Consider the following 12,736-nt stretch of genomic DNA (forward strand, 5'->3'; position numbering starts at 1 on the left):
AGAAGGTATAGGGGCCCCACGAGGCTCTAATTCATATACAAATTCAATACAACTTGGTAAAACAGGTCAATCTCTAGACATTTTTGGGGCCTATAAAATTATTTGCTGTGGGGCCCAGTGATATTTAGTTACACCACTGCTCTTAGGCAAGTTCTTACTTTTCATAGCTGGAAAGGCCAGTTTATTTTTATTTTTTTTGCACTGCCTTACAGCAAAATCGTTGCATATTAAAACCTCTTTTTACTAGGAACTGCCTTATTTAAATATATGATACTTTATAATAGTGACTAGGTTGCAGTTTCTGCACTTTTTTTTCTCTTTTTCTTTAGGAAAGCTTTGGTTCCAATTCAAATAATTGGAGCAATTGCAATTGGTCTAGGTGCATTTAATATGCAGTACCTAAATGTAACCACAAGGTGTCACTTGTTAAAATACATTGAAAACACAAAGAGCAAAAACAACAGGGAAAATAACAGTTAATACAGAATATATACACACAACTATGTAACATGGGGGGGGGATATTAATAGACTGAATTTTGTCCAGTGTGCTGTTTCCTAAATGCACATACAACTAGAAATAAAAATTTTAGTTTTAGTGTGTCACCTCCTGTACATAAGTAGTAAACCGTGAACATAACTAGCATGATGTACAATAATTTTGCCCCTTTATATACGATTGGAGAGAAGGATTTTAATGATAAAAGTTGTATATATAGCGTGCATAGCATGTTCCTGAAACATATGTTAATAGCAAAGATGCCATTTCTTAAAAGAGCTTCTGCTTTTTAGTAAAATAATTTAAGCTTCTCCTTTTTTTCTGTGACAGCTACTGTAGCAGTGATAGGCAACCAGCAACATTTTATATTCCTTCCATGCGGCTTTTGACTTCGCAGAAGAAGCACACATCAGAGTGCAGGTATGCTTTCTATAGGTTTTCCCTAGTAGAACTGGGGAAAAGTATTTTATCTGACCTTTCTTCAAAAATGTTGATTAGAATTTTGATTTCCTTGGTATTTTATTTGTTGCTGTACAGCAGGGCTCCCCAATATTTTTTACCCACAAGCCACATTCAATGTAAAAAGAGTTGGGGAGCAACATAAGCATGAAAAAATCCCTTGGGGTGCTAAATAAGGGCTGTTATTGATTATTTGGTAGCTCCTATGTGGACTGGCAGATTGCAGGAGGCTCTACTTGGCACTGTACTTTGTTTTTATGCAATTAAAACTTGCTTCCAAGCCAGGAATTCAAAAATAAGCACCTGCTTTGAGGTCACTGAGAGCAACATCCAAGGGGTTGGAGAGCAACATGTTGCTCACAAGTTACTGGTTGGTGATCACTGCTGTACAGCAATGTGTGAGATCCTGACCTACTGTATATTTTATAAAACAAAGGTTTTGTATTGAAAATTCAATGTTTCTTGAAGCTACGTGGAAGTCTTGTATAAGAACACATTAGGCCTCGTAGGGCAACATCTACAGTACATTTTCGCAGACTTATTCTCCATACACTGAAGGAATTTTCTTGTAGGCAGACCTGAGAACAAAGCGTGGGACTGTCAGGAAGAACAGACTTGATCTGTTCAGGAAAAAGGTGCTTCCTATAAATCTGCTGAGCAGTAAAAACAGTAAAACATGACCAAGGATGGTAACAACTGTAACAATTATAGGAACACACACTAATTAATGGCAGCGTGAGCTGAGCTGATACTAAGAAAAGAATTCCATCCTGTATTTAAATGGTTTACCCTTAATCACTGACAGACGGGCCTGCAGTTAACTACTTCTCGTAGATCCTGCATTGGTCTGAGTTAGATCTGTACCTATTCCTCCTGGGGACATGCACAAATACTAGGTTCTTACTTATATCATGTGATTTTTATCTGGGACCCCTGAAGTCTCTATTGCCCAAGCTGTAATGTGAAGTAGAATAGCCATATACATTTTTTATGCAAGTTCCATTGAGTTTCCTTCTGATAAACACTTTGTCAAGGCAAAACAAATCACTACTACAAAATATTTATTTTGTTTTAAACATAGATTTACGCCCCACACACATATATTATGTAATACAGCGACTGCCTGCACTGATTTTCTTGAAATAGATCTTGGATATTTTAGAAAAGCTCTTCAAGTGGAATGCTAAAAGTCTGTCTTGCTAAAGCTGATCCTATTGATTTTTATATAGCTACATTGGTGAGTGTAAGTGCAAATTAGAAGTGTATGTGCTCCACTTCTGAGTTCATCTTGTTGTATTCAAAGGTACCATGCTTCATAGCCATTTATTATTTAATGCTGTCGCAGGGAGAAAACAATCTGCAGCAATACCTTCGCTTCATCGTTCCAGTAGCAACTGACTGTACAGTGGAGCAGAAATAAAACCTCATAAGCATGCAGCCACAAAAAAATAAACATATTGCATGTATTAATGCCAGTCATTAAAGTAACTGTACTTATTTTTAAACACATTCCTGCAGTTCTTTATATTTGCAGCCCGCTACATTGCAGCCACCCCTTCTGCTCTGATGACCCACCCCCCGTAAGTGCACCTATTGACACTGGGGAACAGTGGAGCTAAAGGAGGGGTAATTCCAGTGCTCCCATAACAAGTTACATTAATAGGCACAACATAATTGCGACAAAATCACACACTTATGACATTTAAATGCCATACACTGAAATTAATGCAATCTCCGCTCAATCTTTTGCCTGATTCACAAACATGCACACAGGCAATTGCATCTGTCTTAATGCAAATCCGCTTTCAGCTGCAATGATGCTGGATACCTTGTATTTACAATGTTGCATTATAATAAATAAAAAAAACACGGTGATATTGTATCTGAAGATTGTACCTTGCACACTTACAATTTGTTTCTTTGTGTCTCTACATTTTACAATAGCAAAGCACAGACTCAGGCTTCCTTCTCAAGCTGTCCTGGAGGGATGAAAGAAGGTTTGGTGTTCCTAAAGTCATGCAGGGCTCCCTAGCTGCAATAATCCAAAAGTAAAAAAAATGAATTGGCATACCTCCTCATAAAGTAAAAGATACTATTTATTGAATCATTAAAAAAGTCTGGTGTCTGGGGTGGAAAGGACGCCTAACGCGTTAGGGGATTAAGGGGTGTTCCCAAAAAGCGTTAGTTGTCCTTTTCAATTCTTTCTTTTTTACTTTTGGTCTTTACATCTAAACAAAATAAAATTCAATTTCCAGGAGTGTTAATTTGAGTCGAAAAAAGAGCAAAATCCATCTAGTTTAACCCCTCCACAGATATGAGTCGGTTGTGTACCGCTGGCTTTAAGATGGAAGGTGAAATAATCTTTCATTCTGTTTATACATACAGTAGGTCAGTATATGTTTGGAGCTCTGTTACTTCAGACACAGCACCTGTACACTGACGTTGTGTTAAAAAGATTATGCAGCAGGTCTGTAAGTCTGTTGGCACACACAACTTTCTCTGCCTACGTTAAAAATGCAGGTTGTTAAATAGCTGATGTACTTTGATTCACTCCATTGTGTACAGTTTGTGTGTTGCATGCAAAGTAAATGCTTACTTTTATGTTCTAGTGATGCGTGGGTTAACAAAACATTCGACCAGCACCTGGCCTCGCTGATTTATACACCCTCACCCAACCAAAATGAGGAGTCTGCCATTTCTGGCAAATATTTTAATAAAGAACTATTAAACAGAACTATACACAGGGCAAACCCTTTTGAAATAAAAAAAAATAACAAAACTGGTATAAAGATGATACCGTTATTGGCTGAGAAAATCATAGCAAGCTTTCAGAACATTTAAATTCTGTTTAGTTTCAGCTCATAGAGCAAATGACCAACAAAAAGGAATCAATTTGTGTGTGAGGTGTTAACAAAGTCAAAAATGAGGGGACCTGCAAGGGACAACATTTTGTTTATATTGTATTAGTTGACCTCTGGGAATTATGTATGAATGTATTGATTCACAATCCTTGGGTTGTAGCCCCTGTTGAAGTCTGCTTAGGGTCAGGTCACACAGGCAGATTCGTTTTATGAAGACGCCCGAAGTTTCCTCGTCAGGCGACTTCGGACGACTTCAAAAAACGAATCGCTCAAGAGTGCCATCCCGCTGGCAATTTACATTTTAGCCGGTGGGGAGGCAGTTCAGGGAGATTAGTCGCCCCGAAAAAGAAAGACTAATCTCCCCGAATCTGCCTGTGTGCCCTGACCCTTAGGGGCAGATTTATCAAGGGTCGAAGTGAATTCGAGGGAATTTTCGAAGTAAAAAAAATTCGAAATTCAAAGTAATTTTTTTGGATACTTCGACCATCGAATAGGATACTACGACTTTGACTTTGAATTTGATTCGAAGTAAAATAGTTTGAATATTCGACCATTCGATAATCGAAGTACTGTCTCTTTTAAAAAAAAAACTTCGACTTCAATACTTCGCCAAATTAAACCTGCCGAAGTGCTATGTTAGCCTATGGGGACCTTCTAGAGCAATTTTCTAAGTTTTTGGAAGTCGAAGTAAAATCGTTTGATCGATCGCTGAAATACAACCCTTGATAAATCTGCCCCTTAGAGGGTTTTGAGGTGGTTCTGTACATTACCACAATGAATTTTAAATGAAACAACTCAGATGCAGTTGATCTGCCGACTTTCAGCTTTAATTCAGTGGGTGGAACAAAAGGATTCCATAAAAATGTGAGGAACTAAAGCCTTTTTTAAACACAATCACTTCATTTCAGGGGCTCAAAAGCAATTGGACCATTGACTCAAAGACAACTGCATCTGAGTTGTTTCATTTAAAACTCATTGTGGTAATGTACAGAACCAAAATTAGAAAAAAAAGTTGTCTCTGTCCAAATGTTGATGGACCGAACTGTATATGTTTTCAACTAGGATAATGTATCCCTAAAAATGCCTGTAAAGAGTAACAAATACCACTGTAATATTTAGTAAACTATCAGGGTCAGGATTCTTGATTTCACTTTAGATCCTATGTGTCATTGTTCCCCCTCCTCCCACTGCTCATATTGAATGGCAGGAATTCTACATCCACCTCCTTTACTTCCTCAGGAAAAAGAAAACATCAAGAAGGAGCTTGATCCTGGAGCGAGGGCTTTCACACGGGGATGCTGTGAGGAAAGGACTCGCAACTATCTGGATATGGTGGAACTGCTTCAGAACAACTTCTGGTCAGTTTCATTAACCCCCCAGTCTGCGGTAATGCTACCATTCTGACACTGGGTTAGTATAACTGTCTGCAATGGGGGTGCCAGGGGGGAGACACAGACTTCAGGTCATTATTTGCTTTTGGAGTTGGCTTCAAGCAATGTGCTCTATGCAGGATCTGGATCCCAAGGGGGCCAATGTTTGTAAATCAGAAAGGTAAGATGATTGTTTTTTCATAATGTCCATTCAGTTTCCACTTCCAGAGTAACTTTTATTGTGTTCACTTTAAATGTGCTGCAATGTCTAGCTGTATACTTTTTTTAAAATCAATCTTAAAGATATACTACAATTATATCTATAAATACCTGTACATTATTATATTATAATACACAAGAGCCATGAATATCCTGTAAATTATATCCTTATAAACGGTGAGTTCTGATGTCATCAGTTATAAACGGTGAGTTCTGATGTCATTTCTGTCACATGACTCACTGAAACTTATGTATTATAATAAATAAAGTACCCCCAGTTGCAAAATATGAGGATATTAGAAGTTACCTCAGCAGGTCCGGACTGAGAATTAAAATAGGCCCTGGCATTCAGGTACACAGAGGCCCAATCAGCCCACACTAGCCCACTAAATACTGAATTTCTATGGCACCTTATGGCAGCCCCTCTGGCATTTGCCAGAACCCACAGATTGCCAGTCTGGGCCTGTACCTCGGAGTTCCATGACCTGGAACCTTCGGCCTCGTGTTTTTATATGGTCATGAAACTCCTCGGTAACTTATAATATCCTTATATTTTACAACAGGGGGTACTTTATTCACTATATATTTGGTATGTTGATAATGAAATCATTATTAACTAGATGAAACCAAAAATTAGCAGGGCTCCAATCTTAATTTGTATCTTGTTTATTTTTTAAATATTCCATGTGGTTTACCTCAAAGCAGAAACTCCTCTTCCGCAGCATTGTGGGCATTATAGTCTGTCTGTTCCAGCGTTCAAGTCCCATGTTTCATTAGACAGAATAGCAGTGTTTTTGCATGTTCAAAAGCAGCAGCACTATCTCTGTTACTTATGGACAATATAATTGGGGGATGAGTAATACCCTTATAGAAAAAGTGGCGCCATCTTACTGAGTAACACCCTACACTGGACAAAGAGCCATTGCCTTTGTGATACATGCCTGGCTCCATATCATTTAGAGAATTACTGCTGAGGCTTAAAGGGCATGTAAAGTTTAAAATAGAATAAGGCTAGAAATGCTGTATTTTGTATACTAAATATAAACATGAACTTACTGCACCTCAAGCCTAATCAAACAAATAATTTATGCTTTCAAAGTTGGCTACAGGGGGTCACCATCTTGTAACTTTGTTAAACAAGACTAAGACTGTGCACATGCTCAGTGTGGTCTGGGCTGCTTAGGGATCATCATAAACAAAGCTGCTTGAGTTCTGCATGGCTGGGAAGTAAGGCGGGGGCTCCCCCTGCTGTTCATAAGTATGATTGTTTCCCTGCTCAGCAGTTAGGGACCGTCTGACAATTCCTATCCACAGCACTAAATGAAGGGAGTCAAGTTTCTTATTAAAACGGTACACATTTTTTAATTAAAGTATATTGGAGATAGGTTTCTTTTTTATTAAAGAAAGTAAAATGGGGTTTTATTTATTTGCTTTTACACGCCCTTTAAATGCATATTATTTTTCCACTGGGAAACCAGGTTGGCGGTAGAGGTTCAATTATGTTGAATGATATTTGAAATCCATGTGCTTTTACAAAGACTTCTTTTAATCCATGAATACACGGTCAGTACAAAATATGGGGAGGCCTATTTATCAAAGTTTCAAAAAAAAAAAAAAAAAATTGAATAAACTTTGAAGTGACGTCACATTAACCGGAAGTGATGTCACGCTGATCAATCTTTGCATTAGAAAGCTTAGATTTCCATCCATTGTCCCTGGAATCCCTTGGCGTCAAGCGTTAGTTGTTGTGTGCTCCATTCATGCTTTTTAAGATGTTCTAAATAAAGCGATGGTTTTAACACTGCTGGTGCTCTGTGATTGAGGATTTGCTGGAATGTACACACTTCGAGAGCGGATACACATAGCAGCACAGCAACGTCCCCTTCAAGGGCCACTGAGTGCTCCCTGCTCTTTAGCTCGTTCATTGTCCCTGGAATGGCTGCATATAGCCCACCCCACTGGAGCGAATCTGGTACCTGTGGGCCACCCGTACAGTGGACACATGAAGTATAATCCGGCCAAATCCCGCTCACATTGCGGGTATTCTGCATGTACCCAGCCTGATGCAGGATTCTAGCCCTCTGTATCGTAGATTTAACACAGGCAACAAATCGTCTCATTTGCCATTTACCTTAGGAACCTGCAGGAAACAACAAGAGTGTTATTCAAAGGGCTAACCCAGTGATCCCCAACCAGTAGCTCGTGAGTAACATGTTGCTCTCGGTGGCCTCAAAGCAGGTGCTTATTTTTGAATTCCAGGCTTGGAAGGTTTTACAATCCAAATAGGGGCTACCAAATGGCCAATCACAGATCTTATTTGGCAGCCCATTTTTCATGCTCCCCAACTCCTTTTACTTCTGAATGTTGCTCACGGGTTTAAAAGGTTGTGGAGCCCTGGGCTAACCTATCAGATCCTTACCTACACCACACCCATTGTAGAGATTGTAGTAACTGTAAAATGCTCTATAACTGTTGTCTGACCTTTTAATTCAAGGTCTCTATGGGTGGGCTACAAATATAGGAAAGCATTGGTGTATTAGTCATTCAGTCACAGTTCCAAAAATATCTACAACATTAGTTTATTTCCACTCCATATCTTAGCCTAACTGACCTTCAAGATCTTTAGTAATTCAGATAGCCTTTAGGCTTGCAACTCCCTGCACACACGCACCTGTCACTGCTCTAAGCCCCCACAAGTCAGGAGTCACTGTACTCGTATCATAGTAAATGATTAAAATTACAGTAGTCCTGTCACTGGAAAAGAGCCAGAGTTTAATTAGATATTATAATACAATGAAAAATGGCAAATTGCTGAATATTTTAAAATAATTTTTATATTATTATGATTATATTTTGTGGTCCATGTTACAAACTACAGCAACAGGCTCTAACATTACACAATGGTCCAGCAATATCATTAGTAAGGGGAGGGACAAAGAGCTCCATGACATCTATTGGGTCATGTCATAATAAGCACTAAATTTGTCCGGGTCAGTAACCGACAGCAACCAATCAGCAGGTAGCATTTACCGGTCACCTGTTTAAAATCTTATTGGTTGCTATGCGTTCCCGCTCTTGGGCAAACATAGTGCCTTTTATTACATATTGGGGTGGGGTTTAGAATAAAAAGGGGAACTATCGCTAAAATAAAAATTTAATATAAGCTTCATCACACTGAAATAAGAAACATTCTTTATATAACCAATTAAAATGTTGTAACGTTTCTGAAATAATCAAGTTTCTCTTCATATTTTCACTCTGAGCATCTGTTTCTCTTCATTCTGTCTTCTTGCAGGAGTTGGGTGTCAGATTTTGATTGACAGGTCCAATATTTCTTTTAGGGGGAACTCTGGTTTTTAGCAGACATGTTAGAGCTAACTCAAATAAAGGACTCCAGCACAAACAAGATAACTTACTTAAGGTGGCCATACATACTACAATGACTATCTTACCCACAACCATTGGCCATATGAAAGATCTTTCGTCCACTCTACTAATATTAAAGGAGACGGAAAGTCTGTTTGCACTTGGGGGTGCCAAATGTTAGGCACCCCCAAATGATTGTAGTGACTTACCTGAAACCCCTGGTCGGTGCTCCAATCAGCAGAAAACTGCACTGGCCGGAGGTTATACCAGTGAGCACCATGGAGCGATCTTCTTCCGTCTTCCTATTTCTTCGTGCAGTTGCGCATGCGCAGTAGAACGAAAAGTCAAACTTTAACTAAAAAGACGGCTATTTCGTTCAACTGCACATGTGTTTGCCCCGGGAATTTGAAGAAAGAAGAAGCTGAAAGAGGATTGCTTCGTGGTGCTCGCTAGAAAAACCCTGGGCCAGTGCAGTTTTCTGCTGATAGGAGCACCGGCCCGGGGGTTTCAGGTTAGTCACTACAATCACTTGGGGTGCCTAACATTTGGCACCCCCAAGTGCCAACAGACTTTCCTTCTCCTTTAAGAGCTGAATCGTCAGATATGCAGGTAAAAACAAAAATAATTCTTGAGCTCTGTCTGATGATTCTGCATTAGGTTACAATGTTCGGGAACCTTCAAAGGTGTCCAGCCAAAATTTTCAGTCCTGCCTGATTGACGAGACAACCAATATCCAAGGCATTTTACTGATATTGGTCAGCTTGTCTCCTACCACACACACAACAATTATTGTGCAAAACATTTTTCATACAATAATATCAGTGCATCTATGGCCGCCTTTAGGCACAAATTCTGCATGTAGAGTCAGTATTTCTGGTGATTTTAAAAGAGTGAGCTCTAATACATCTTCTTGGACCCAATTGTCAAGAGAGGAATGGGAAGAACAAAGATTAACTTGAACTTATTTCAGAAACGGGTTAGAATTTGTTATAGTTAGAATTTTTTTTTTTAGCAGGATGAAGCTTATATTAAATTTTCATTTTTTTCGATAGTTCCCTTTAATGGGGTTGTTCACCTTTAAATTAACTTTTAGTATGATGTAGAGAGTGATATTCTCAGACCATGTGCAATTGGTTTTCATTTTTTATTATTTAAGGATTTTGAGTTATTTAGCTTTTTATTCAGCAGCTCCTCCAGTTTGCAGTTTCAGTAATCTGATTGCTAGGGTCCAAACTCCCCTAGCAACCATGCACTGAGAACAAGAGACTGGAATATGAATAGGAGAGGCCTGAATAGAAAGATGAGTAATAAAAAGTAGCAATACATTTGTAGCCTTACAGAGCATTTGCTTTTTAGATTGGGTCAGAAAGCTGCAAAGAATAAAAAAAAAAAGACAAATAACTATAAAGCTATAAAAAATAATGGACCAATTGAAAAGTTGGTTACTAAAAGTTACCTTAAAGGTGAACCACCCCTTTAATGTTCTTTGTTCTCTTTTTTGTTTTAGATTTTTTTTAAATATAATTTGAAATTAAAGTACAGGTATGGGATCCGTTATCCGGACACCCATTATCCAGAAAGATCCGAATTACGGAAAGGCCATCTCCCCTTCCCTATATTATAATAAATGAATCCAAACTTTTAAAAATGATTTCCTTTTTCCCTTTAGTAATAAAACAGTACCTTGTACATGATCCAAACTAAGATATAATTAATCCTTATTGGAAGTAGAGCCAGCCTATTGGGTTTATTTAATATTTAAATGATTTTCTAGTTGACTTAAGGTATGAAGATTCAAATTACAGAAAGATCTATTATCCGGAAAACCCCAGGTCCCAAGTATTCCGGATAACAGGTCCCATACTTGTATTTTATTGTGCCTTCTGTGTCATAAAATAGTACAGGGCAGGTATATAAGTAAATATACAACATCTACAATTCTAGCACAGCAGTTCCAATATCAGATCAGGTTAGAAATCAGAAATAGTAATTTAAATAATATTAACAAAATATACGAAGATGCTACATTTTATATACAGTCTACAACAAACTGAATGGGGCACTATTACTCTAGTAATGAGGCTTGTCTTGGATATATATTGCTTTTATTTCTTACACTAGAGACAATGCAGAGCAATGAAACTTAAACCATTTTTAGTTTGCAATTGATCTGGCCACCCCTGCATCTTAAAGGTGGCCATAGACACACAGATCCGATCGTACGAATCGAGGATTCGTACGATTTTCGGATCGTGTGTGGCGTGTCCCGACTTCTTTCGTCCGGCGGAGATCGGTCGTTTTGGTCGATCGGTCAGGTTTGATTTTGACCCGACCGATCCCGCCGGAACCCAGGGCACATCGTAATCAGATTACACCCGATATAGCCATGTTTGTTAATGGCATATCGGGGAAAGATCCGCTCGTTTGGCGATGTTGCCAAACGAGCAGATCTTTGCATCTATGGCCACCTTAAGGGTCAGGCCACACTTGGCGTTTTGGGGAGATTTGGTTGCCTAGCGACTAATAGCCTGGTTTTTGCGGCGACCAATCTCCCCAAACGCCTTCCCTCACTCTGCGCCGGCTAAAATGAAAAAACGCTGGCGCTAATCACACGTGGTGATTGGTTTTCCGAAGTCACCTGCACTGCACTGCACTGCAAAACAAGCGATTTTGGGAGACTGGAGCGACATTTGTTTTACCACCAGCGATTCACATTATTGCCTATGGGAAAGCTTTTTACTGGAGAGAGATTAGTTGCCCAGAGAAGCAGTGATTTATCGCTAGTGATTAATCTCCTGGTGTGTCACTGCCCTAAGGGTAGGACTCCACGAACGATTTTGGCGCGATCCGAAATAGATTTGTTGCATGTTGTTGCAGTGTTGATCGGACCTGAGCCAACACGACTTTCAGATGCAGTCGCCGCAAGCTGCGTCTGCATCCAACAGTCATGTTGCGTCAGATCAACCCTGCGACACCATGCGACTATTCAATCTCTTATTTTTGTCGCATGCGTTTTCTCGCAGCGCGGCGGATCGCGCCAAAATCGTTCGTGGAGTCCTACCCTTAAAGTTATTTTGAAAAAGAGTGCAAGTCAGTTAATCAAATGACCTTTCCAAGTTACAATCCCCTGTATAAAACACTTTTCCTTACCCATTAATGCAATTAAGTAAAATTGTTTTTCTTTAATAAACATTTAACAGGACACATTTCTCTACCAAACTCATTTAGCTAATGTTCAACCTAAGTATACATTTCCATTTTTAAATGTAATTTACATTTATTATTTACCAATTTAGGAAACACAATATTATTTCTAATTAAATACATGTGTTGCCTATATTTTAATGTTGCAGATTGTGATATCTTTATGGAATATATAAGGAATATGAGAGCTTTTCCATAACCTGAAACAATGGTGTTGATTAGTAATAGAAAAAAATAGCTTAGTTAAAACATTCAGTTCTGCATTTTAGTTGACATGAGTATATATCGCATATGATGGTGTAAACTGTATATACATAAAGTGCAGGATGTCATTAAAGGAGAACTAAACTCAAAATATGGTGAAAAATTTATAATTTTATATACTATATCAGCCTTATATTGTGACATTTCTATTCTATGTGTACTGTATATTGTTAGTGGATCCCTAAGCTCAGTAAGTGACAGCAGCACAGAGCATGTGCAGTGAATCAACAGAAAAGATGGGGAGCTACTGGGGCATCTTTGGAGACACAGCTCTTTACTGCTAAAGGGCTGTGGTTGCCTTGGGCTGGTACAGAAGCCCAAACATAATGTACAATATTTCTGCCCTTCTTCTTTAGTTAGGCTTTAGTTCTCCTTTTAAGACAAGCGCAAGAGCACAGCTAGAATGTTCTCGTCCTCTGCTTAGCCCTGAATTCCAGGATATGATTAATACAAAATGGCAGAATTAATCTACTTCCTGCTTTTCCCTTCCTCCAG

At 38.8% G+C, this 12,736-nt stretch overlaps 1 protein-coding gene across 1 annotated transcript in view; it reads left to right on the top strand.

Annotated features, from left to right (window-relative positions):
• The first annotated feature begins 280 nt into the window (after window positions 1–280).
• scarf1.S (scavenger receptor class F member 1 S homeolog) overlaps window positions 281–12,736 on the top strand; it is a 42,222-nt gene continuing 29,766 nt past the window's right edge. The window contains exons 1-2 of the mRNA XM_018248548.2: window positions 281–918; window positions 5,058–5,369. Of these exons, the coding sequence (XP_018104037.2) occupies window positions 5,248–5,369 (122 nt within the window). The 5' untranslated portion in view covers window positions 281–918; window positions 5,058–5,247. The remainder of the gene's footprint in view (window positions 919–5,057; window positions 5,370–12,736) is intronic.

The sequence above is a fragment of the Xenopus laevis genome, chromosome 2S (assembly GCF_017654675.1).
Source record: "Xenopus laevis strain J_2021 chromosome 2S, Xenopus_laevis_v10.1, whole genome shotgun sequence".
Taxonomy (NCBI): domain Eukaryota; kingdom Metazoa; phylum Chordata; class Amphibia; order Anura; family Pipidae; genus Xenopus; species Xenopus laevis.